This window comes from Hyla sarda, chromosome 1 (assembly GCF_029499605.1).
Source record: "Hyla sarda isolate aHylSar1 chromosome 1, aHylSar1.hap1, whole genome shotgun sequence".
In the NCBI taxonomy this organism is placed as follows: Eukaryota; Metazoa; Chordata; class Amphibia; order Anura; family Hylidae; genus Hyla; species Hyla sarda.
Window position 1 is genome coordinate 266,389,942 of NC_079189.1, and position 25,969 is coordinate 266,415,910.

At 43.3% G+C, this 25,969-nt stretch overlaps 1 protein-coding gene across 3 annotated transcripts in view; it reads left to right on the forward strand.

Annotated features, from left to right (window-relative positions):
• SH3GL1 (SH3 domain containing GRB2 like 1, endophilin A2) overlaps positions 1-25,969 on the forward strand; it is a 165,039-nt gene that overhangs the window by 109,504 nt on the left and 29,566 nt on the right. For all 3 annotated transcript variants that reach the window (XM_056571879.1, XM_056571871.1, XM_056571889.1), the window contains one exon: positions 830-963. In XM_056571879.1, the coding sequence (XP_056427854.1) occupies positions 830-963 (134 nt within the window). The remainder of the gene's footprint in view (positions 1-829; positions 964-25,969) is intronic.

The window sequence follows — 25,969 nt, forward strand, 5'->3', positions numbered from 1 at the left end:
TTGACGTTCATCTTCTTTTAAATAATCTGATCAATTCATAACAACATTGACCTCTCTCTTGTCATCTCTCTTCATGACAAGGGACGGGAGCAACTCTGCTCAACTCTGTAAGAGCCTTTCTTTCATCTGTAGTAATATTAGATGTAATAAATGGTGCAAAAGTCCATTTCGATACAATTTCATTCATAAAAACTTAAATAAAAGTATCTAAAGTCGCGTTGTGTATTTCTGGATTGAATGCAGAAGCTTTTCGTTTATTAATGATTTTTGTTGTGTCCTATTAATATCATACAAAAATTTTTCATTCTTATGTTACGACTAAATTTGAAAAAAAAATCTATTTTATGATCAAATTTGGTTCAGTGGTACATTACCAAGTCCTTTATGTAAGATTGAGAGTTTGTCAGATGTAAGATGTAAGATCTGATTTTACCACAACATTATTATAATTTTTTTTTCGTTTTTTTTTTACTTTCTTTGGGCCTTTTTTCTTTTCTTTGTCTGTGTAGTATCTGACGTATCTTCTATTGGTTCATTCATCGTTTTTCCTTTGGACAAAAAATTTGGTTTTGGTTGTTGTCATGATCTGGAGAATCTAATTGTTGGTCTGAACTAGACCCTTCTGTAGTACTTGACAAATCTGTCACAATTGATGATCGAACTAACCGGTTTTGTCTCCGCTCATTGGCCCAGGTCTACACTCTTATGTCAGGTTTTTTTTTTGCAAGATGCACCCAATCTGCAACGTTTTTATGCAAGCGACATTGGTATGCAAGCTACAAATTCCACCTAATCCCAGTTTATATTTCCTTTATTTTTTCATAAATAGGTAGTGCGATGTTGGATGCTGGAGAGTCCATGAAAAGACTTGCAGAAGTGAAGGATTCTCTGGACATAGATGTGAAACAAAATTTTCTTGATCCTTTACAAAACCTTTGTGACAAGGATCTCAAAGAAATACAGGTAAGCATAAATAAAACCGCTTTAGCTACCTATTGCTTTTTTTCACAGTATTTTTTTTTTCTCCAGCTTGAAGTCTATAGCCAATTATGTGAATTCACTGGGAGACATTTATCAAACCCTGTGTAGGGGGACAGTGGAGTAGTTGCCCATAGCAACCTATCATATTGCTTATGATAGACTTTTTAAAATTATGGCAGAAATCTGGTCGTTATGTGCAACCTCACCACTCTTCTGCACAGGGTGTGCAGATGTGTTTTTTTTTCCCTTTCTTTAACATAAAATCCAACCCCCACCCTTCCTGAGATAAACGTGGTGTAGGCTTATGTATATGGGAGGCTACGGGGGGGATTTTGTTCTTGGTGAAGTGATAATGACACCCTTAACTCTAGAATTCAAACCCCATTCAGCAATAAAGGCCCTGACTGCCGTCTGATCGGAATCTTTGGCACTATGTAGAAACAGAAACTCCCAAAAGAAAAGAAATGGCGCATGTGTGTGTGTTTTTTTTATTTCATTTTTTTTTTCAAGTTGTTTTGCCATAGATCTTGTTATGAAGTGATTTATGTAATTACAAAGTACAATTGGTGATGCAAAAAAACAAGCCCTTATATGGGTCTGTAGGTGCAAAATTAAAGCCATCATGATTTTTAAAAGGGGAGAAGGAAAAAACGAAAGTGAAAAAACTAAAATTCACCTGGTCCTTAAGGCCAAAATGGGCTTGGTCCTTAACCACATAGGAACCCAGGAAGTACACCTTCGCTCCATGGTACTTAAGGACCCAGGGCGTACCTGTACGCCCGTGGGAATTTCTGAGGACCGGGGTGACTGCTGATAAATCTTAGCAGGAACCCCGCGCAAATGCCCGGGGGGGGGGGGGGGGGGGGGTCATCAGACCCCCTCATTTCGGAGATCGCCGGTGAATTCACACCAGCCATTTGCCATGGGTCTATGGTGACCAGGAATATAAGGGGGATCGCGGTTGTCCAAGACACCCACGATCCCCCTGAAGGGATAGTGAGGTGGCAGGGGTACCACCCCTCCTATCCCTGCTATTGGTCGGGGTGGGGGTTTAACATTCGGTTTCCCTGTTCTGCCCACCCACAATAGGTGGGGCAGAACGGGGAAACCGACAGGGACCGTCGCCGAAGTCCACTTACCCATCATCATGCGGCGATCGGCGTAAGAAGAGTACGGCGATGCAGCACCCTCTGGAGGGCTACAGTCTGAGACCACTATACAGTGGTCTCTAAACTGTAGCCCTCTAGATATTGCAAAACTACAACTCCCAGCATGCCCAGACAGCTGTTTGCTGTGTGGGCATGCTGGGATTTGTAGTTTTGCAACAGCTGGTTCACTGTGCAGTGGTCTCTAAACTGTAGCCCTCCAGATGTTTCAACATTGCAAATCCCTGCATGCCCAAACAGCAAACAGCTGTCTCGGCATGCTGGGAGTTGTAGTTGCATACCTCCAGCTGTTGCATAACTACATCTCTCAGCATGCCTTTCTGCAATCAGTACATGCTGGCAGTTGAAGTTTTGCAACAGCTGGAGGCACACTGGTTGGAAAATACTGAGTTAGGTATCATAACCTAACTGAAGGTTTTCCAACCAGTGTGCCTCCAGCTTTTGCAAAAGTACAACTCCCAGCATGCACGGTCTGTCAGTACATGCCTGGGAATGTACCCTAAAAACACTACACTACACTACCACATTATAAAGGGTAAATTACTACATTTACACCCCCTTGCACCCCCCTCATGAAAAATGTATTGTACGGCAGTGTTACCAAAACTGAGCCTCCAGCAGTTGCAAAACAACAACTTCCAGCATTTCCGGACAGCCACTGACCGTCCAGGCACGCTGGGAGTTTAGCAACAGCTGGAGGCGCCCTGTTAGGGGTATTCTGCGCCAGTGATTCCCAGTGTACACCCCTATGCAATCTCTAATGTAGTCGTATTTCAAGGAAACAGTTTAGGGCCACATATGGGGTCTTTACATACTCTGGAGAAATTGCACTACAAATTTTGGGGGGCCTTTTCTCCTTTTACCCCTTATGAAAAGGAAAAGTTGGGGGCTACACCAGCCTGTTAGTGTAAAAAAAATAAATTTTTTACACTAACATGCTGGTGTTGCCCCATATTTTTATTTTCACAAGCGGTAAAAGGAAAAAAAGACCCCCAAAATTTGTAACACAATTTCTCCCGAGTACGGAAATACCCCATATGTGAGCGTAAAATGCTCTGCGGATGCACAACAAGGCTCAGGAGCGAGAGCACACCATGTACATTTGAGGCCTAAATTGGTGATTTGTACAGGGGTGGCTGATTTTACAGCTGTTCTGACATAAACGCAAAAAAATAAATACCCAAATGTGACCCCATTTTGGAAACTACACCCCTCACGGAACGTAACAAGGGGCATAGTGCGCCTTAACACCCCACAGATGTTTGAAGAATTTTCATTAAAATTGGATGGGAAAATGAAAACTGTTTTTTCACTAAAATGTTGGTGTTACCCTAAATTTTTCATTTTCACTAGGGAAAATAGGAAAAAAGCCCCCCAAAATTGTAACCCCATTTCTTCTGAGTAAGAATGTACCCCATATGTGGATGTAAAGTGCTCCGCGGTGAACTACATTGCTCAGAAGAGAAGGAGCGCCATTGGGATTTTGAAGAGAAAATTTGTCCGGAATATAATGCCATGTGTGTTTACAAATCCCCCTTGTGACCCCATTTTGGAAACTACACCCCTCACGTAATGTAATAAGGGTTACAGTGAGCATTTACACCCCACAGGTGTCTGACAGATTTTTCATTTGCACAGCCCACTGTTCCAAAGATCTGTCAAATGCCAGTGGGGTGTAAATACTCACTGCACCCCATATAAAATTCTGTGATGGGTGTAGTTTCCAAAATGGGGTCACATGTGGGGGGGGTCCACTGTTCTGGCACCACGGGGGGCTTTGTAAACGCACATGGCCCCTGACTTCCATTCCAAACAAATTCTCTTTCCAAAAGCTCAATGGCGCTCCTCCTCTTATGAGCATTGTACTGCGCCAGCAGAGCACTTGTATTTCCATACTCAGAAGAAATGGGGTTACAAATTTTGGGGGTAATTTTTTCCTATTACCCCTTGTAAAAATTTAAAATTTGGGGAAAAAACTGCATTTTAGTGAGAATTTTTTTTTTTCATTTACACTTCCAAATTTAACGAAAAGTCGTCAAACACCTGTGAGGTGTTAAGGCTCACTGTGCCCCTTGTTACGTTCCTTAAGGGGTGTAGTTTCCAAAATAGTATGCCATGTGTTTTTATTTTTTTGCTGTTCTGGCACCACAGGGGCTTCCTAAATGCGACATGCCCCCCAAAAACCATTTCAGCAAAATTTGCTTTCTGAGCATTGTAGTTCGCCCACAGAGCATTTTAAGTCCTCACATGGGGTATTTCCATACTCGCAAGAGATGGGGTTACAAATTTTGGGGGGCATTTTCTCCCATCACCCTTTGTAAAAATTGTAAATTTGGGGAAAAAAAACTGCACTTAAGTGAAATTTTTTTTTTTTCATTTACTCATCCGACTTTAACAAAAAGTCGTCAAACCCCTGTGGAGTGTTAAACCTCACTGGACCCCTTGTTATGTGCCTTGAGGGGTGTAGTTTCCAAAATTGTATGCCATGTGGGGGGTTTCTGCTGTTCTGGTACCATAGGGGCTTCCTAAATGTGACATGCCCCCTAAAAACTATTTCAGCTAAATTCACTCTCCAAAATCCCATTGTTGCTCCTTCCCTTCTGAGCCCTCTACTACGCCCGCCGAACACTTGACATACACATATGAGGTATTTCCTTACTCGAGAGAAATTGGGTTACAAATTTTGGTGGCTTTTTCTTCTATTACCCCTTGTAAAAATTCAAAAACTAGGTCTACAAGAACATGCGAGTGTAAAAAATGAAGTGAATTTCTCCACTTTGCTGCTATTCCTGTGAAACACCTAAAGGGTTAACACACTTACTGAATGTCATTTTGGATACTTTGAGGGGGTGCAGTTTTTATAATGGGGTCATTTGTGGGGTATTTCTAATACGAAGGCCCTTCAAATCCACTTCAAAACTGAACAGGTCCCTGAAAAATTCAGATTTTGAAAATTTTGTGAAAAATTGGAAAATTGCTGCTGAACTTTGAAGCCCTCTGAGGTATTCCAAAAGTAAAAACATGTCAACTTTATGATGAAAATATGAAGTAGACATATTGTATATGTGAATCAATATATAATTTATTTTGAATGTCTGTTTTCCTTACAAGCAGAGAGTTTCAAAGTTAGAAAAATGCAAAAGTTTAAATTTTTTCATCAAATTTTGGAATTTGAAAGAAATTATGCAAGTATCGACAAAAATTTGCCACTAACATAAAGTGGAATATATCACGAAAAAACAATCTCGGAATCAGAATGAAAAGTAAAAGCATCCCAGAGTTATTAATGCTTAAAGTGACAGTGGTCAGATGTGCAAAAAATGGCGGGGTCCTTAAGGGGTTAATAAAAAATGGAGTACCTCCCCATTTCTCATTAACCCCTTAATGACGCAGGACGTAAATGTACGTCCTGGTGAGGTGGTACTTAACGCACCAGGACGTACATTTACGTCCTGTGCATAACCGTGGGCATCGGAGCGATGCCCGTGTCATGCGCGGCTGATCCCGGCTGCTGATCGCAGCCAGGGACCCGCCGGCAATGGCCGACGCCCGCGATCTCGCGGGCGTCCGCCATTAACCCCTCAGGTGCCGGGATCAATACAGATCCCGGCATCTGCAGCAGTGCACGATTTGAATGATCGGATCGCCCGCAGCGCTGCTGCGGGGATCCGATCATTCATAACGCCGCACGGAGGTCCCCTCTCTTTCCTCCGTCCGGCTCCCGGCGTCTCCTGCTCTGGTCTGTGATCGAGCAGACCAGAGCAGAAGATCACCGAAAACACTGATCTGTTCTATGTCCTATACATAGAACAGATCAGTATTAGCAATCATGGTATTGCTATGAATAGTCCACTATGGGGACTATTCAAGTGTAAAAAAAAAATGTAAAAAAATGTAAAAGTAAAAGTAAAAAAAAAAGTGAAAAATCCCCTCCCCCAATAAAAAAAGTAAAACGTCCGTTTTTCCTATTTTACCCCCAAAAAGCGTAAAAAATATTTTTTAGAGACATATTTGGTATCGCCGCATGCGTAAATGTCCGAACTATTAAAATAAAATATTAATGATCCCATACGGTGAACGGCGTGAACGAAAAAAAAAGTCCAAAATTCCTACTTTAATACATTTTATTAAAAAAAATTATAAAAAATTTATTAAATGTTTTTTATATGCAAATGTGGTATAAAAAAAAAGTACAGATCATGGCGCAAAAAATTTGCCCCCATACCGCCGCTTATACGGAAAAATAAAAAAGTTAGAGGTCATCAAAATAAAGGGATTATAAACGTACTAATTTGGTTAAAAAGTTTGTGATTTTTTTTAAGCGCAACAATAATATAAAAGTACGTAATAATGGGTATCATTTTAATCGTATTGACCCTCAGAATAAAGAACACACGTCATTTTTACCATAAATTGTACGGCGTGAAAACAAAATCTTCCAAAATTAGCAAAATTGCGTTTTTCGTTTTAATTTCCCCACAAAAAGTGTTTTTTGGTTGCGCCATACATTTTATGATATAATGAGTGTTACGCCGAGCGCTCCGGGTCCCTGCTCCTCCCCGGAGCGCTCACGGCGTCTCTCTCCCTGCAGCGCCCCGGTCAGTCCCGCTGACCGGGAGCGCTGCACTGACATGGCCGTCGGGGATGCGATTCGCACAGCGGGACGCGCCCGCTCGCGAATCGCATCCCAAGTCACTTACCCGTCCCGGTCCCCTGCTGTCATGTGCTGGCGCGCGCGGCTCCGCTCTCTAGGGCACGCGCGCGCCAGCTCTCTGAGACTTAAAGGGCCAGTGCACCAATGATTGGTGCCTGGCCCCATTAGCTTAATTGGCTTCCACCTGCTCCCTGGCTATATCTGCTCACTGCCCCTGCACTCCCTTGCCGGATCTTGTTGCCTTGTGCCAGTGAAAGCGTTTAGTGTTGTCCAAGCCTGTGTTACCTGAACTCCTGCTATCCATCTTGACTACGAACCTTGCCGCCTGCCCCGACCTTCTGCTACGTCTGACCTTGCCTCTGCCTAGTCCTTCTGTCCGACGCCTTCTCAGCAGTCAGCGAGGTTGAGCCGTTGCTAGTGGATACGACCTGGTTGCTACTGCCGCAGCAAGACCATCCCGCTTTGCGGCGGGCTCTGGTGAACACCAGTAGCCTCTTAGAACCGGTCCACCAGCACGGTCCACGCCAATCCCTCGCTGACACAGTGGATCCACAACCTGTGAGCCGAATCGTGACAATGAGTGATGTAATTACAAAGGACAACTGGTCACGCAAAAAACAAGCCCACATACTAGTCTGTGGATGAAAATATAAAAGAGTTATGATTTTTAGAAGGCGAGGAGGAAAAAATGAAAACGTGAAAATTTTATTGTCTGAGTCCTTAAGGCCAAAATGGGCTTAGTCCTTAAGGGGTTAAATAAAAGTGTGGCTTTGTGCAGACCAAAGTCTAGAATTGTAGATTTTTGGTCACGTCATATGTCATTAAAAGCGATCATAAAGTCCCATCAAAAAAGCTACAGATCATGGCACAACAAAAATGTTCTCTAATACACCCTCATACAAAAAATTTTTTTAAAGTTATAGTAGTCACTAATAGGGCAATTTTAAAGTTTACCTGTCGTTTGCAAAAACTTTTTATACAATGTAGATTGAACATTATATGAACATTATATGTATATTTGTAATATACAATGGTTTACAAAATTTGCATATTTGTTGGGAGAAAAAAATTCTGCCTTGTCCCTACAGCTATTGCCTGTGCTTAGAAACTAAATACAGGAAGAGTGGGTGAACAAACAGGGCTCTGTGCAGGCTCCTGGCTTGTCAATCGGCCTGCTTTGTGAGCTTGGGGCGTTTCGCAATTTAGTTTTTTCCTCCTCACCTTCTAACAATTTTCTACCTACAGACCCATATAAGGGCTTGTTTTTTGTGCCTTCAATTGTACATTGTAATGACGTCAATCATTTTGCCACAAAATCTGTCAAAACCAAAATAAATTATTTGTGGGATGAAATTAAAAGCAAAACACCATTTTGCAACTTTTGGGGGCTTCGATTTCAATGCAGTGTATTTTGGTAAAAATGAAGCATTATCTTTTATTCTGAAGCAACAAGAAAAAAGGAAAAATGGAGCACTCACACTGCTGATGGTGGTGGTCTTCAAACTGTATTCACGGAGGGCTCGGCATGAGGACCCTCTGCAGGAAGGCTTTCTGGAATAGGGGGGAAGCTCGAACGGCGGCCACAGTCCCGTATCGCGCCAAAGGGAGCTTCGTCCAGCCTGATGAGGACCCTCTGCAGGAAGGCTTGATGGAATAGGGGGGAAGCTCGGACAGCGGCCACAGTACCGTATCGCGCCAAAGGGCGGACGAAGCGCCCTTTGGCACGATAAGGGACCGTGGCCACCGTCCTAGCTTCCCCCCTATTCCAGCAAGCCTTCCTGCAGAGGGTCCAAATGCCGAGCCCTCTGTGAATACAGTTTGAAGACCACCACCATCAGCAGTGTGAGTGCTCCGTTTTTTCTTGTTGCTTCATTACCTGTATACATGATGCACCATTAAGATACACATGCTGGGTCATTGACCTCCTAACCGTCCACTTGGATACATAAGGATTTGTTGCCGGTGCCGATATTTGTCACTATCTTTTTTGCTTCTGTGCTTTTCTCTGGTTGCTGTATATTGGACATTATCTTTTATTCTGTTCATATGATTACAATGATACCCAATTTATTTAGGTTTTATTTTAGTATTTAAAAAAAGTTTTTGTATGTAAAATAAGTATGTTTTAAAATTGTCCCCTTCTGACTCCTATAACTTTATTTTTCAATACACGGGGAAGTATGGGGGGGCTAATTGTTTTTTGCAACATGATCTGTAGTTTTTATCTATACCATTTTCTGTTTTCATCCTTATACTTCTATTTTTTTTTTTATGGTACAAAGTGATCATAAATTTGCAATGATGGAGTTTTTATTTATTTTTTATTTTTTTACACATATATGCCATTGACTGTCTTGTTTAATTAATGTTACACTTTAATAGTTCGGACATTTACACATGCGGTGATACCACAATTTTGTTTATTATCGTTTTATATAATTTAAAAAAAATTAGATTTTTTAGTCCCCATCTTCAGATTGCAAACAATGTTCAATGCTATGCCATAGCACAGCATTGACCAGTATTGTTGGTGTAACATTGTTCTAGTCTGCCATGGCTTCCTAGAACATTGGAGCACCAATCGGACAATGAGGAGGCAGGTAAGGGCTGTCCTCTCAGCTGATCCTAATCTTGCGAGTTCACTGTGGGTGTCCTGATCAGCACAGACGAGCAGCCGAGATTATTTTTTTTTTATTACATTTTAATCGTGGCGTCTAATGAGTCAAAGGACAAGTCTCATGCTCAAAAACGTATCCCCTATCCGATCTCCAGTTTAGTGACCCCGTACGCTAGCAAAGGAGCACGTCACAACCCACATCCAAAGCAGAGGCCGCCTTGCCCCCTCTGAACGGCTCTCCCATGGAACTATATGGAGGGAGCGTGGCTGCCTCCTCTTCGGACAGGGGTCGTGACGCTCTCCTGTGCTAGCGCAGGGGGCTCCAAACAGGAGGTCGCAGGGGGCCCCAGCGCTCGGACCCCCTGCGATCTAAAACTTATCCCCTATCCTTTGGATATGTTTTTGAGCATGAGACATCCTTTAATTCCATGCCTCACCCTGATCGGCTAGCGCAGGGCGTACATTTGTTCCCTGCATCCTAAAGGTGTTAATAGGGGAGGAGGAAAAACAAAAATGCACAAACAAAAACAAGAAAATTGCCTCGGTTCTCAAGGCCCAAACAAGCAGTGTCTTTAACCCCTTAAGGACGCAGCCCTTTTTCACCTTAAGGACGGAGTCCTTATTCGCAATTCTGACCACTGTCGCTTTACGAATTAATAACGCGGAAACGCTTTTACCGAATATTCTGATTCTGAGGTTGTTTTTTTGGGACATATTCTACTTTACTTTGGTGGTAAATTTTCAGCGTTACGTGCATCCTTTTTTGGTGAAAAATCCCACAATTTCAAAAATGTTGCATTTTTCTAACTTTGAAGCTCTCTACTTGTAAGGAAAATGGATATTCCCAATACATTTTTTTTTATTAAGAAATACAATATGTCCACTTTATGTTGGCATCATAAAATGGACATATTTTTGGTTTTTGAAAAAATTAGAGGGCTTCAAAGTAAAGCAGCAAATTTCAAAAATTTCATGAAAATTGCTCAATCTGAAGGGACAGATGTTACAGAACTACAACTCCCAGCATGCCTGGGCAGTCCAGGCATGCTGAGAGTTGTAGTTTGGCAACATCTGGAGGGCTACCGTTTGGGCACCACTGTAACAGTGGTCTCCAAACTGTGACCCTCAAGATGTTGCAAAACTACAACTCCCAGCATGCCCAGACAGCCTTTGGCTGTCTGGGCATGCTGGGAGTTGCAATTTGGCATTCCTAGTGGTTGCCACAGTAAAGATCACTTTACTTTCCCTTCACCCACCCACCCACCGTAGTTTCCCTACCTGAGCCAGGATCCAGCAGTCTCCAGCGAAGATCGGGGGGTCCCCAGGCATGTTCTCCTTCAAGTACCGGCCTCCATCTTCTGTCCATGTTCCCCTCGACATCCAGGGGTGGGCAGAACGGGGGTTGCCATGGCAACCCACTGTCCTGCTCTGCCATTGGTCAGAATCAGTTCTGACCAATGGCAGGGGATAGGAGGAGATCGCAGCACTGCGACCTCACTCCTAGCCCTCAGGATGATCGGAGTTGTCCCTGACAGCTCCGATCATCGCTATTTTCCGGGTGATTAGGTCACCAGGGATGATGGGTCAGCCCAGAATAGCAGAAGATCGCATGTCAATTCAGACATGCGATCTTCTGCTATTCTGGGCTGACCCATCATCTCTGGTGACCCAATCACCCGGAAAATAGCGATGATCGGAGCTGTCAGGGGGGGGGGTCTCAGGACCCCCCTGGGTGATGTGCCGGGATGCCTGCTGAATGATTTCAGCAGGCATTCCGGTCCGGTCCCCAACCGACTAGCGGTGGGGACCGGAATTCCCACGGGCGTATGCATACGCCCCACGTCCTTAAGGACTCGGGATGCAGGGCGGATGCATAAGCCCGGCGTCCTGAACAGGTTAAGGAAAAAAAAAAAAAACCTTATTGGTAGGTTCAACTAGTATGAATTGTTCAGCAAACATATAACATGGCTAGTACAGTAGAACAGGAAGACTATGCACTTCAATCCCTAACCAACAAAAAGGCCCACTACAGGAAAACACATACACACACACACACACACAACACCACCCACAAGCACATCTGTCCATCCTGTACCCCCTCCATTCCCTCCAATAGGTACCTCCATCAAGTCTGCCTAACGAGTATAGCCAACTGTGCAATCCTAGACAAGCCATGACACACAGATTTTGTCAAATATCTTGAGACATTTTTGACTTTGAGTGTCTGATAGAAGTGGGACATATTTATTCAGGTTAATCCATCTCAAGATAGAGTGGACAACACTATCCTTCCAGGACATTGCCACAATCTTACGAGCATCATTAATCAAACCCAACACGCAAACCTCTGGTGTAAAGATAAATGTAAAGTTTAAAGGAGAACTCCGGAATAGGAAAATTATCGTCCATACTGTCGGCAGTAAAAAAATAAACCGGTACATACCTTCCTTCGCTCCTCCGGTAACCGGCTCCGGCTTCCGCCGCGATCCTCTTCCTGGTTGCCGGTGGTCGGCGAGTCATACTGCACTCAGCCAATCACCGGCCACAGCGAAGTGGCAGTGTGACGTTTTCGGCCCTGGCAGCAGGTGCTGGTGTAGTGAAGAATTGTGTATCTTGAAGCATTCTCACACTGCCGCTCAGCCTATTGCCGGCCGAGTCGGGACTTGATTGCGGCTGAGTCGGGACTTCGCTGTGGCCGGTGATTGGCTGAGTGCAGTATGACTCGCCGATCACTGGCAACCAGGAAAAAGATTGCGGTGGATGCCGGAGCCAGTTACCGGAGGCACTAGGGGAGCGAAGGAAGGTATGTACCTGTTTATTGTTTTTTACTGCCGGCAGTATGGACGATAATTTTCCTATTCCGGAGTTCTCCTTTAAGAAGGAGGTTTATCAAGCTTTTTTTGCGTAAAAAAGTTGCACGTACTTGCGCACGTGCAACTTTTCTATACATGCTGCAACTTTTACATTTTTGTTTATTCCAAAGCACACTTCTGAAATCTGCTCACGTAGTAAATTTTTTTTTTTTTTTTTTTTAACTGCGCAGTGGTCTTGTATTTATCAAATGCGATAGCTATTTATGAAGAAAAAAAAGGAGCATCTCTTTTTAAAAGTCGCATATGTATTCCAGGTTCAACCTGGCTGACACAAAGTGCAAAGTGCACAAAAGGACGTTAACAGCTACTTTAACAACTGTTCTGTTATTGTTCTGCATCATGAAACAAAGCTCATCATTATAGGAAAAAGTAATTATATAACTAATTATTAATTTTAAGGTTGAAAATACACACTGCACACCTTGTTAATTTTGAGACGCGTACATGCTGACATACCCACTGAATTTTAAAATTAATGTTGTGTTAAAATAGAATAAGGCACAAAATAACTTGGAAGAATTTTTACAGACCACGTAAATAACCCATATGTGGGACTAAAATTGTTCTTTAAAGAAATAAAAAATAAATAAAAAAATAAAATTCATAGTAATACAGCTTCATGCACATTTTGGGGTGGGTAACGTACCGAGCCTTTTTTTTGTGTGTGTGTGTGTGGCTTCACTATTGTTTATGTGCATGTTGGTGCTGCGCTGTCTTCCTTCCTGACGTAAACTCCGGCCTCAGCGCAGTGAAGCAAGACTCTGCCCACAAACGTCACATAACGCGGGCTTAAAATTAAACAAAAAAAGCCTCCAGAGTACTGATATTCTTGGTGTGGCATAGTAGGTTTTTAGTATTTATTTTTATTGCTGAGGAGGGTGGATGGGTTGTTGCGGGATAGTTGGGGTGCAGCTATTTAGTGCCAGACAGGCTAGTCAGGGTGTCACCCAATGTGGTACGTCACCCCGTATTAACATAAGGGAACATTTTTATGCTTTAAAAAATGCTTTTGTAAGGGGTTTCCCAGGTTTTGCTTAGGTGCGATTTTTTTTTTTTTATCAACGTCGCATGTAAGCAAAAGTAAGTTAAAAAAAAATTGTCACATAAAAGACATACATTTGAAAAGAATGATAAATCTCCTTCTAAATGATCATGTTGGAACTGCATTACCTCCCTCCAGAAAGGACAAACTCATGGGCAACTCTTCACCACATGTAAGAAAGTCCCCACCTCTACAGAGCACCTTAAACACATATCCTATTCATTTGTTTTACAGACGTGTAATACAGATTCAGGACAAAGAGACTCTAATGCAAACCACAAAATCTAAGGAATTTTTTTCCACCTCCTTCTACTGCACAACAATTTTCCACTTAACTAAACCAGCAGCAAATGGGCCAGGCCCTATAGACAGAAACATTGCTTAGGATTGAGTGAGTGTCTTGGAGAGTTCTGTAGCGCCTAAGAGCAGTTCCATTTTAGAAAATTCAGGAGTCACCACAAGGATACCAAATTGTGTTTTTAACCGCGTTTCTCAGTTGGAGATATAGAAAAAAAGCAGTTCGAAATTTGGATTGCATATCAACAAAGGACAAAATTTTTTGATCCTCACTGAAATAGTTTGTAACAAACTTGATCCCCTGCCTGCCCCAGAAACTGGCAGGTGGTAAATTGTGCAAATAAGACAAATGCGCTTTTCCCACAGACATCATGGACCAAACTCCAGCCACTGTCTTAATAGGACCGAGGAGAGTGATTTTGTAAGCCAAGTTGGTGCTTGTATAGATTTGTGCCCCAGTTAGCGCAGTGGCGACAAACTGAAAAGTAGCACATCGTAAATTCCTAAACACTGCATGATATCAGCTGAAATCACGTCTTGGTATGCTCTAAATGAAAAATGGCAAAACTTTGTTGCAATAAATCACTGTACCAAACGATTCATAAATTCCCCCCATTAACTCCATTTGCCAGGGACAGAGAAAGAGTAGACAAAGATTGAAGACTGGTCTCAATGTGGGCTTAGATGCCCAGGGAGGTCCTGAGAACCCCCCCCCCCCCCACCACCATGTCGGCGATCCGGGTCATACGGGTCTCCGGTGACCCGGAAAATAAGGGGGATCGGGGTTGTTCAAGACACCCACAATCCCCCTGAAGGGATAGGAGTTAGGTGCCAGGGGTGCCACCCCTCCTTTCCCTGCTATTGGTCGTTCAGAAGCGACGATCAATAGGAAATGTGGGGGGGTTAACGTTCAGTAGAGATCACTGTGTAGGGGTCTCTAAACTGTAGCCCTCCAGATGTTGCAAAGCTGCAAATCCCAGCATGCCCAAACAGCAAACAGCTGTCTCGGGATGCTTGGAGTTGGAGTTGCCCACCTCCAGCTGTTTGGCGATCAGTACATGCTGGGAGTTGGAGTTTTGCAACAGCTGGAGGCACACTGGTTGGAAAATACTGATAGGTAACAGAACCTAACTAAAGGTTTTACCAACCAGTATGCTTCCAGCTGTTGCAAAAGTACAACTCCCAGCATGCAGTCTGTCACTACATGCTGGGAGTTATGAAACAGCTGGAGGTTTGCCCCCCCACCCCCACCCCCCCAATGTGAATACGGGTGAGTTTCCAGTGAGTTTCCTGCTTCAAGTTTGAGCTGCAGCAAATTTTTGGCGCAAACTCCTAGCCGGAAACTCACCATAAACCCCCGCCAGGGTGAATGTACCCTAAAAAACTTCGGAGCCCTGTCGTATTTCAAGGAAACAGTTTAGGGCCACATATGGGGTATTTCCGTACTCTGGAGAAATTGCACTACAAATTTTGGGGGGCTTTTACCCCTTATGAAAAGGAAAGTTGGGGGCTACACCAGCCTGTTAGTGTAAAAAATGTTACACTAACATGCTGGTGTTGCCCCATACTTTTTATTTTCACAAGCGGTAAAAGGAAAAAAAGACCCCCAAAATTTGTAACGCAATTTTTCGGTACGGAAATACCCCATATGTGGGGCGTAAAATGCTCTCCAGACGCACAACAGGGCTCAGAAGTAAGAGCGCACTATGTACATTTGAGGCCTAAATTGGTGATTTGCACAGGGGTGGCTGATTATACAGTGGTTCTGACATAAACGCAAAAAAATAAATACCCACATGTGACCCTATTTTGGAAACTACACCCCTCACGGACCGTAACAAGGGGTGGGGTATAGTGACGACAGAATTGCGTTATAGTTGGATGGGAAAATGAGAAAATATATATAAATATTTTTTTTTTAACTAACATGCTGGTGTTGCCCCATACTATTTTAATTTCACAAGAGGTAAAAGGGAAGAAAAAAATTTGTAATGCAATTTCTCCTGAGTACGGAAATAGCCCATATGTGGGTGTAAAATGCTCTGCGGGCGCACAACAAGGCTCAGAAGTGAGAGTGCACTATGTACATTTGAGGCCTAAATTGGTGATTTGCACGGGGGTGGCTGATTTTGCAGCGGTTCTGACATAAACGCAAAAAAATAAATACCCACATGTGACCCCATTTTGGAAACTAAACCCCTCACGGAACGTAACAAAGGGTATAGTATAAACAGTCATATAAAAAAAGGGGTATAGTGAGCCTGAACACCCCACAGGTGTTTAACGAATTTTCGTTAAAGTTGGATGGGAAAATGAAGAAAAAAAATTTTTTTTTACTAAAATGCTGTTGTTACCCTAAATTTTTCATTTTCACATGGGAAAATAGGAAACAAGCGCCCCAAAATTTGTAACCCCATTTCTTCTGAGTAAGAACATACCCCATATGTCTATGTAAAGTGCTCTGCGGGTGAACTACAATGCTCAGAAGAGAAGGAGCGCCATTGGGCTTTTGAAGAGAACATTTGTCTGGAATTGAAAGCCACGTGTGTTTACAAAGCCGCCATAGTGCCAGAACAATGGACCCATTTTGGAAACTACACCCCTCACGGAATGTAATAAGGGGTGCATTGAGCATTTACGCCCCACAGGTGTCAGACAGATTTTTGGAACAGTGGTCCGTGAAAATGAAAAATGTAATTTTTCATTTGCACAGCCCACTGTTCCAAAGATCTGTCAAACGCCAGTGAGGTGTAAATGCTCACTGCACCCCTTATTCAATTCTGTCAGGGGTGTAGTTTCCAAAATGTCACATGTGGGGGGTCCACTGTTCTGGAACCACGGTGGGCTTTGTAAATGCACATGGCACCCTACTTCCATGCCAACCAAATTCTCTCACCAAAAGCTCAATGGCGCTCCTTCTCTTCTGAACATTGTAGTGTGCCAGCAGAGCACTTGGCGTCCACACACGGGGTATTTCCATAAGAAATGGGTCATTTTCTCCTATTACCCCTTGTAGAAATGTAAAATTTGGATGAAAAACCTGCATTTTAGTGAAAAAAAAAAATTTTCATTTACACATCCAACTTTAACTAAAAATTGTCAAACACCTGTGGGGTGCTAAGGCTCACTGGACCCCTTGTTACGTTCCTTGAGGGGTGTAGTTTCCAAAATAGTATGCCATATTTTTTTTTTTTTTTGTGCTGTTCTGGCACCATAGGGGCTTCCTAAATGGGACTTGCCCCCAAAAACCATTTCAGCAAAATTTACTTTCCAAAAGCCAAATTTAACTCCTTCTCTTCTGAGCATTGTAGTGCACCCGCAGTGCACTTGACATCCACACATGGGGTATTTCCATACTCAGAAGAGATGGGGTTCCAAAGTTTGGGGGACATTTTCTCCTATTACTCCTTGTAAAAATGTAAAATTTGGGGAAAAAAACATAATTTTAGTGAAAAAATTTATAAATTCATTTACACATCCAACTTTAACTAAAAATTGTCAAACACCTGTGGGGTGCTAAGGCTCACTGGACCCCTTGTTACGTTCCTTGAGGGGTGTAGTTTCCAAAATAGAATGCCATGTGGGGTTTTTCTTGTTGATCTGGTACCATAGGGGCTTCCTAAATGTGACATGCCCCCCAAAAACCATTTCAGAAAAACTCTCCAAAATCCCATTGTCGTTCCTTCCCTTCTGAGCCCTCTAGTGCACCCACAGAACACTTCACATACACATATGAGATATTTCCTTACTCGAGAGAAATTGGGTTACAAATTTTAGAAAGATTTTTCTCCTTTCAAAAACTGGGTCTACAAGAACATGCGAGTGTTAAAAATGAAGATTTTTAATTTTCTCTTTCACTTTGCTGCTATCATTGTGCAACACCTAAAGAGTTAACACACTCACTGAATGTCATTTTGAATAGTTTGAGGGGTGAAGTTTTTATAATGGGGTCATTTGTGGGGTATTTCTAATATGAAGACCCCTCAAATCCACTTAAAAACTGAATTGGTCCCTGTAAAATTCTGATTTTGAAAATTCTGTGGAAAATTGCTGCTAAACTTTGAAGCCCTCTAATGTCTTCCAAAAGTAAAAACATGGCAACTTTATGATGCAATCATAAAGTAGACATATTGTATATGTGAATCGATATATAATTTATTTGGGATGTCCATTTTCCTTATAAGCAGAGAGTTCCAAAGTAAAAAAAAAAGCTAAATTTGGGAATTTTTCATAAAAGTTTGGAATTTTTCACTAAGAAATGAGGCAAGTATCGACAATATTTTAACACTAACATAAAGTAGAATATGTCACGAAAAAACATTCTCTTAATCAGAATAAAAAGTAAAAGCATCCCAGAGTTATTAATGCTTAAAGTAACAGTGGTCAGATTTGAAAAAAAGGGCATCGTCCTTAAGATGAAAATGAGCTGCGTCCTTAGGGGTTATCCAGGAAAAAAAAATGTTTTCTTATATCAACTGGCTGACACGTGTCATCAGAGAGAGTTTAGACAGAAAATAACTACTCAACTTCAGAAGCTCATAAGTACTGAAAGGATTAAGATTTTTTAATAGACGTAATTTACAAATCTGTTACTTTCTGGAGCCAGTTGATATTAAAAAAAAAATTAAAAAAATTCCCTGGATAACCCCTTTAAGCCGTACAATAACAGAAAAGTTTTAAAACATGGGTATAATTTGTCGTATAAATAGAACATGTCAGTTTTACTATAAAGTGCACTACGTAAAAAAAAAATTATTACAACATTTGCATATCCCCCACCGCTGGACCCCTTGTGCCTTGGGGCATCCTCCTGCGGGATTATTTTGAGATTTGGAGGAGCATGGAGGCTGGCTGTGGTCCCCGTGCAGTGTATTCCCTGAAGCCTGGGACTTTTCTGCTGCCTGGCTGTGGCCCTCCATGCTTTCAGGGGATTGGTGCTGGTCCCTACCTGCCCTGTGATCGGTCCTGCCTCCTCCGGTGCCTAGATCCTGCTGGTACCGTGGCTGTGTCCGTCCGCCATCTTGAGCCGCCGCTTCCCGGGCTCCGTCCTCCGCTCTGGCTGCTGGTGGTGGTGTCCGCGCTTCAGTTCGCTAGTACTGGCTGCTGTTCCGGTGGCCTCCGGGGACTTGCCAACAGGTGAAGACTCTCCCTGTGCTGCAGGGATGCATCAGCAGTGTCAGAGGGAGTATGCTGACGGAGCAGGGCCGGCCGCCATCTTGTCACCACCAGGGTCTCTGTGAGTTACCCGCTGTGGTTGCCTGGTATCCCATGGGGGAGCCTGCTTACTACCTACAGCCCTGTAATTAGTGAGGTGCCTGCTCAGTGCCTTATTGCTGGAAGCTTTAGCTTACTCGTAAAGGACTCCCGGCTCAGCTCCTTGTACAGTATCCCTGGCTGTTTGTTTTAAGGTTGCCTGCCTCCCCAGGGTGCACCTCCTGGAAGCCCTGAAATACAATTTTCTCCGGGTGTATGCTACTGGGGGCTGCTGTACCCCCTAGGGTTCTTTGTCATAGAATCTCGACCTGCTGGTCTCCCTGCGTCCCCCAAGTTTGCTGGACTGTGTTGGCAATACCCTGCCTGTGGGTCTCTAAGCCTCTCCAGTGCTTCCTGAGCCCTATCCACCTGTGTATAGTGAGAATTTCCTATTACAGTATATGGCCTCAAATAAGAGGAGAAAGAATAAGGATGGGGCTAGCTTGTCGCAACAGGGAGCTGGAATGTCATCTACATTGAGGAATAAAATGGCGTTACAAGAAGAGGTGGTGGCTAAACGCGAGCGGTTTGCTTTGCGGCATCTGTCCCCTGATTCCCCTGACCGTAGAGAAGCCCCTCTCCCAATGGCTGATATTGTGGCTCAGTTGGACCACTTGGAGGACTACGATGCCTTTCTGCATGCCTCTGTTGCAGATTCTCATATCTCTATGTACTTTGCCTGCGCTGTCTGTTGTGGCGGCTGCCGCCTCACCTAGGCCTCCTGCTGATCCTACTTTGGCTGCTGTCTTTGTGGAAATAAAACGATGTAACCTGACTCTCTCTCTCAACTGACTGCTTAAGTGGGAACTGTACAGTCTGACAACTCTGACCTGCAAAAAGTCACTTATCGAACCTCTGCTGTAGAAGGAAGGATTAGTGATGTAGAGGATATGGTTGTTCCATTGGTACGGGACTTTACCAGACATTGCCCTGCTTAAAGCTAAAGCGGATGACCTTGGAAATAGGCTATGCCGCAATGTGTGCATAGTGGGACTCCCAGAAAAATTTGAGCACCGCTATCCCATGGAATATATGGAAACCTGGCTCAAAGATGTTTGGTGCTGAGGACCTGACTCCTCTCTTTGCTGTTGAACGGGCCATCAGGTCCCTACCAGACCATTCCCACCAGGGGGGCTGCCCCATTCTATGCTTGTGAAGCTCCTCCACTATCTGGATAGGGACTTGATTCTCCGACTCGGTAGAGAGAAACAGCCTATCAATGTGAACGGTCATCTTAGGCCCCTTTCACACTATAAATTAATCAATTTTAAAGACCCGTTATCATGTTCTGTTATGAAAACCCTTAAAATCAGCCGCTAAACGTTAAAATTGGCTGTTACAAAATCGGATTTTAGTCTGTGGGATTTTTTACATTATCCGTTATAACCCGTCATAGGCTGGGTTCACACTACGTTTTTGCCATACTGTTTTCAATCCGTTTTTCTAAAGAAAACCGTATGGCAAAAAAACGGATGGAACAGTATGGAAAAAAGTAAACCGTATGCGTTTTTAAACAGTATACTGTTTTTAAAAGTGCATACAGTTCCGTCAGTTTTTATAGAAAAAAACCCATACGTTTTTGAAAATTTTGTCCATTTTTAATGGGAGGGGTCTTGTGTGGGGACTTTAGGATTCAAATGCGCATGTGCAAAGTAAAAACGTATACGTTTTTCCCGTATGGAACCGTATACATGTGCGTTTCCCATTGACGTCCATGTTAAAAAAACGTATGCGGTTGCAGTACGGTTTTTAAACCGGAGTCAAAACCGTGGTCGACCACAATTTTGTCTCCGGTTTAAAAACCGTACTGCAACTGCATACGTTTTGTTTTTAACATGGACGTCAATGGGAAACGCACATGTATACGGTTCCATACGGGAAAAACGTATACGTTTTTACTTTGCACATGCGCATTTGAATCCTAAAGTCCCCACACAAGACCCCTCCCATTAAAAATGGACAAAATTTTCAAAAACGTATGGGTTTTTTTCTATAAAAACTGACGGAACTGTATGCACTTTTAAAAACAGTATACAGTTTAAAAACGCATACGGTTTACTTTTTCCCATACTGTTCCATCCGTTTTTTTGCCATACGGTTTTCTTTAGAAAAACGTATTGAAAACAGTATGGCAAAAACGTAGTGTGAACCCAGCCATAGCCAGTTATTAATAACGTCCATTTTTAATGGAATATGATGGGTTCAAACAGATAATGTAAAAATCCCTTAGACTATAATGGGATTTTGTAACGGTCGTTTAACGGCAGATTTTAAGGGTTTTCATAACGGAACGTTAAAACGGATGAATTTATAGTGTGAAAGCAGCATTATTTCCTTCTTCCCTGACTTCTCGGTGGAGGCGCAGAAGAAGCGGCTGCGTTCTATGGATGTCCAGTATTCCATGTTGTATCCTGCTAGACTCCGTGTGGTTGCCATGGGTACCACTGACTTCTTTGTGGGGTTGGATGCGTCTGTCCATTGGCTGTACTCTCACAGAGGGCCCACAGGGGCTCTCCAGGTCCCGTCTCGGACTGAACTGTTCATTAGGCTGCTGTTCCTCATTATGTGATGATTAATGCTTTTGCTTTGTGGCCCTATTGACTCATATATTACTTCTGTCTTCCTTACAGTGGTTAGGCACATAACATTATTTTTGGGTATTGATGACTGTTTATGACTCTTTCTATAGGGGGGGAAGGGTGGGGTGGGGGAGAGAGGGTGGTGTATTCATAGTATCTGTTCTTGAGGGATATGTTTTATAATGCCTGACTGCAGGAGTGCATCTACTGCTTACTCGGTTATGCTTGGTTGGTTGAATGTGTTCTTGCTGTATGCTCTCACTCTGGTCTCTCCATTCTGTATTGTTGTCTGGTTGTTCTTGTGCGTATCGGAGTGTGCTGATGACTGGTGTGGGCATATTAGCCCCCCCTGGTGCCGCTTGCATGGTGTTTTGTGTGGCTTTTTGTGTTTTGGGGTGTTTTGTTTTGTTTTCCATCTCTTCCTCCTCATCTGTGAATTATTTGCATTTGGAAACTGAGAGTGTTTATGCTGGCTTCCTCCAATAGAATGGGGGCCTTGTTGTCATTTTCTGGTTTTCTATCAATGATGGTGGTTTTTAACATTTGTGGGGTGAAATGTTCGGGGGCTGAGGGATGCGTCTAAAAGATATGCAGTTTTTGATTTGGTGTTCCAACCTAGTGCTGGCCGGTATGATCAAAAATGAATATCACAGTATTTTTCTAAATTATGGCGGTTTCACGGTATTTAACAGTATCTTTTTTTAAATGGGAATTTTTTATTTAATTTTAATTTCATTTTTAAAATGGGAAAAGGGGGGGGGGGATTCTGACTTTTATTAGGGGATGATCTTTACCTTTTTTATTCACTTTTTTTTTTTTTTTTTTGCATACACTGATCTTTTACATTGATCATTGTTATCCCATAGGATAACATTGATCACTGATTCTGCTGCTTGACTGCTCCTGCCTGGGTCTCAAGCACGGAGCAGGAGTGTCAGGGATCGGACACGCAGGAGGAAGGTAGGCGACCCTCCACGTGTCCTCCAGCTGTTCGGGACGCTGCGATTTTACCACGGCGGTCCCGAACTGAGCTAACCGGCACTGATTAGCTTTTACTTTAGATGCTGCGATCAACATTGAATGCCATGTCTAAAGGGTTAATAGCGCGCGGCACCGTGATCAGTGCCGCGCACTATTAGCCACGGGTCCTGGCCCATTGCTAGATGCCGGGCCAGACCCGCTATGACGTTATAGGAAGCGGGCAAATGTCGTACAGGTACACACTTTGTCCCCAACAGGGTATTCACTCGCCGGTATTGCTGTATATGAAAAATTCATATAATAAAAAAAAATAAAAATCACACACACACACCGGTATTCAGCATAAATCGGTATAGCGCCCAGCGTGTCTGCCGTCATATGGGTCTCTGTAAGACAAAGTAATGCTATACTTTGTCTTACAGAGACCCATATGACGGCAGACACTACTGTGGTCCTTCATAGAGCTTGGGTCAGACATTCTTTTCACTCTACTTTCTTCTCATGCTCAAGGAGTTCGTATTTTGATTCACAAATCCATTCCATTTAAGATGTTTCCTGATCCAGATGGGCGTTTTGTTTGCCTATTGTGTTAGATGTCTCACCGAATGCTTATCCTTGTGGGTATATATCTCCCCCCTCCGTATAATGGTGCTGTGGTGCACAGTGTTCTTTCCATAGTTTCTGGGTTTCCTGTGGCGCCACTGCTAGTATGTGGTGACTTTAATCAGGTTTTGGATGCCTCTCTTTAGACTATGGGCCCCTCCCCCTCTAGGCCTACTGGGCTTGCTAAACTATTGGGTGAGGTCGAGTTGATAGATCTGTGGTGCCATCGCAATCCCACCACTAAGCAATACTCCGGTTCAGTGCTGTGGAATCAGAGTCGGACGAAATTTTGGGTACCTGGAGTCAGATTATATTGCACTTAATGCGGTTTGGCTTTGGTCTCCGTAGTTTGGGACTCCCTTAAGGCGTTCCTCCGTGGCCTGTTTATACGGGACATTAGTATACATAAATCTTTTACCAGGGGAAAAATTGAGCCAGGTGGTTGTTGAGGCTGAGTGTGCATATATTTTGGCTCCTTCTCCTGTGGCTGAGGATGTCTGGTTAAAAGCTCAGGATGCTTATACTCGATACTTAGAGTATGCTGCAGAACATAAACATTTCTTTACTAAACAGATATTTTCAATGTGGTGAGGGTACAGGAAAACTGTTAGCCTCTAATGCCCATGCTCAGCAGGGAGTGAAGTATATTGGCTGCCTGAGGGATGATCGGGGAAGGGAGGTCACGGAGCATGGAGTTATTTTGCGGGTGATGTTGGATTTTTACAAGGACGCATACTCATCCAAGACTGCTTGTTCTGAGGCGGACTTAGAGGACTATGTGGAAGGAGTGTTCTTGTCCTCTCTTTCTCCAGAACAGAGGGACAAGTTTTACTCGCCCATCCCTTTGGAGGAACTGGAGTTGACCTTTAAGGATGCTGTTAATGAGAAATCTCCAGGCCCTGATGGACTGCCGAGCAAAGTCTATAAACAGTTTCAAGGGGTGCTTTTGCTGCAGCTGGGTAGTCGAGACTGCAGTACTGAAGGGCTCCTTTCCCCGCTCCATAATGGAAGCTATTGTAGTACTCCTTCCAAAAGCTGGTAAGGACCCAATGTGTGCAAGCTCTTATAGGCAGATTTCTCTATTGTGTGCTGATATAAAGCTGCTGGCTCAGGTACTCGCTAACAGGTTGGCTAAAGTTGTTTTATCATTAGTTCATGGGGATTAGTCTGGCTTTATGCCGAGTAAGTCTACAGTGGATAATATCTGCAGAGTGTACCTTAATTTGCAAATGTATCAAGAGGGGGGGGGGGGGGGGCGGGTTCGCTCAATATATTCATTAGAAGCTGCCAAGGTGTTTAATAGCGTCAAGTGGAATTGTTAAGGATGCCTTAATGTGAGGCCTTAAACTGTGAGTGACTACCACTGTGCTATTTTGCCAAGTGTGGACATAAGCAAATTCACACCAGACCATGTTGGTATAAATTCCCTTCTCGGTACTGACTCCAGGCAGTTCTGTTTATTATCCGGAAATCACATTAGTTTTTACAATCTGACAAAAAGGGGAGGTTAAAACTATGCATCAAATCATCATTTTATATGCTGATTGGTCATTTGAGCATGGCGTAGCATAGGTCACTTATGTTGCAAGGTCTCTAGCTTGAGATTTTTCCATCCTTCCACAAAGCCCAATGTATAAACTTCTTGTATCCAGAGACTCCATCTCAAGGTTCTAGTCTTGATTACGGGCAAAGAGCAAGCTGAACTGTTTTGAATTAAGGAAAGCAAAGTTCTTCTGCAATATTTAGCAATAGCATACAGGATTTGTTAAAGGCATAGGAGTATAGATATAGCGATCAATATATCAGAATATTATAGACCCAACAGAACTATTTGTGGAGAGTGATGGACTTTGGACATAGATTTCTTGCATATGTTAAACTCCTTTATCAGAATCCAGTTGCCCGCCTATGTGTGAACTGCCGTTTGAGTTACAGAGGGGCACGCGACAGGGGTGTCCCCTGTCGCCTCTGCTCTTCGCCTTAGCTATTGAACCCTTGGCTTGTCTTCTTCGGTCCTCTATTGACATGATGGGGTTCCTATATGGTACCATAGAGGAGTGGGTGGCATTTTATGTGGATGACTTGCTGCTGTTTTGGTGAAATGGCCTGCTCCCTTGCTCCTGTTATGTCCCTCATAACTACTTTTGTAGGTGAAGGAAGAAAGTTCTCCCGTGGTATTGGTACAGTCAGGGGCGCTCTCCTCTCAGTAGGTATGGTCAGTAATAAATACCCGGCAAGGTACGGACTTCTTAAAATAACAAACAGTTTATTTTACAAAGGCATGCGAACAATGCGTTTCAAGGGGCGGGACCCCCTCTTCGTCAGGTTCTGATTGGGGGTTGGGTGTGACGTCCTATTTATACACACCCAAGCCCGCGAAAATCATGCACAGATGTTAGGGTACCGCAAAACAGTATTAAATGTATTTAAAACACAGTGTCATCACTTTTAAAAACGTTTAGCATTAAGCAGATGTTACATATCTATTGTTTGTACATGATCATGCAGTGGAAAGTGAAAGTAAAAAAGCCGATGGGGATGCGTGTGATTAAAATCACACTCATCCCGATGGCTTGTCAAGCACGATGTATTATCTACATGACCCGCAGCGGGGTGTCGGGGATCGCAGCACGGCATTCACTGACAGGCTCCTGCGAGCCCGGCAGTGAGACAGATGGGAGACCGACCACAGTCTTCTGGTGTGGCAGAACTTGTTATAAATGAACCCTCTTTTGTGTGATTGTCGGCAAGCAAAGAAAAAATGTATCCTGGTGAATGAAATGGTTACAGTGTAAATAAACACTGTCAGGGGAAACTTTCTATAGCTGGTGTGTAACAAAAGAAGGGATGTATATAGATGGAATTGTAGCCATAGTCGGATTCAGAGAGTGTGCACAAGTATGTACACAAGGAGATGGGAACA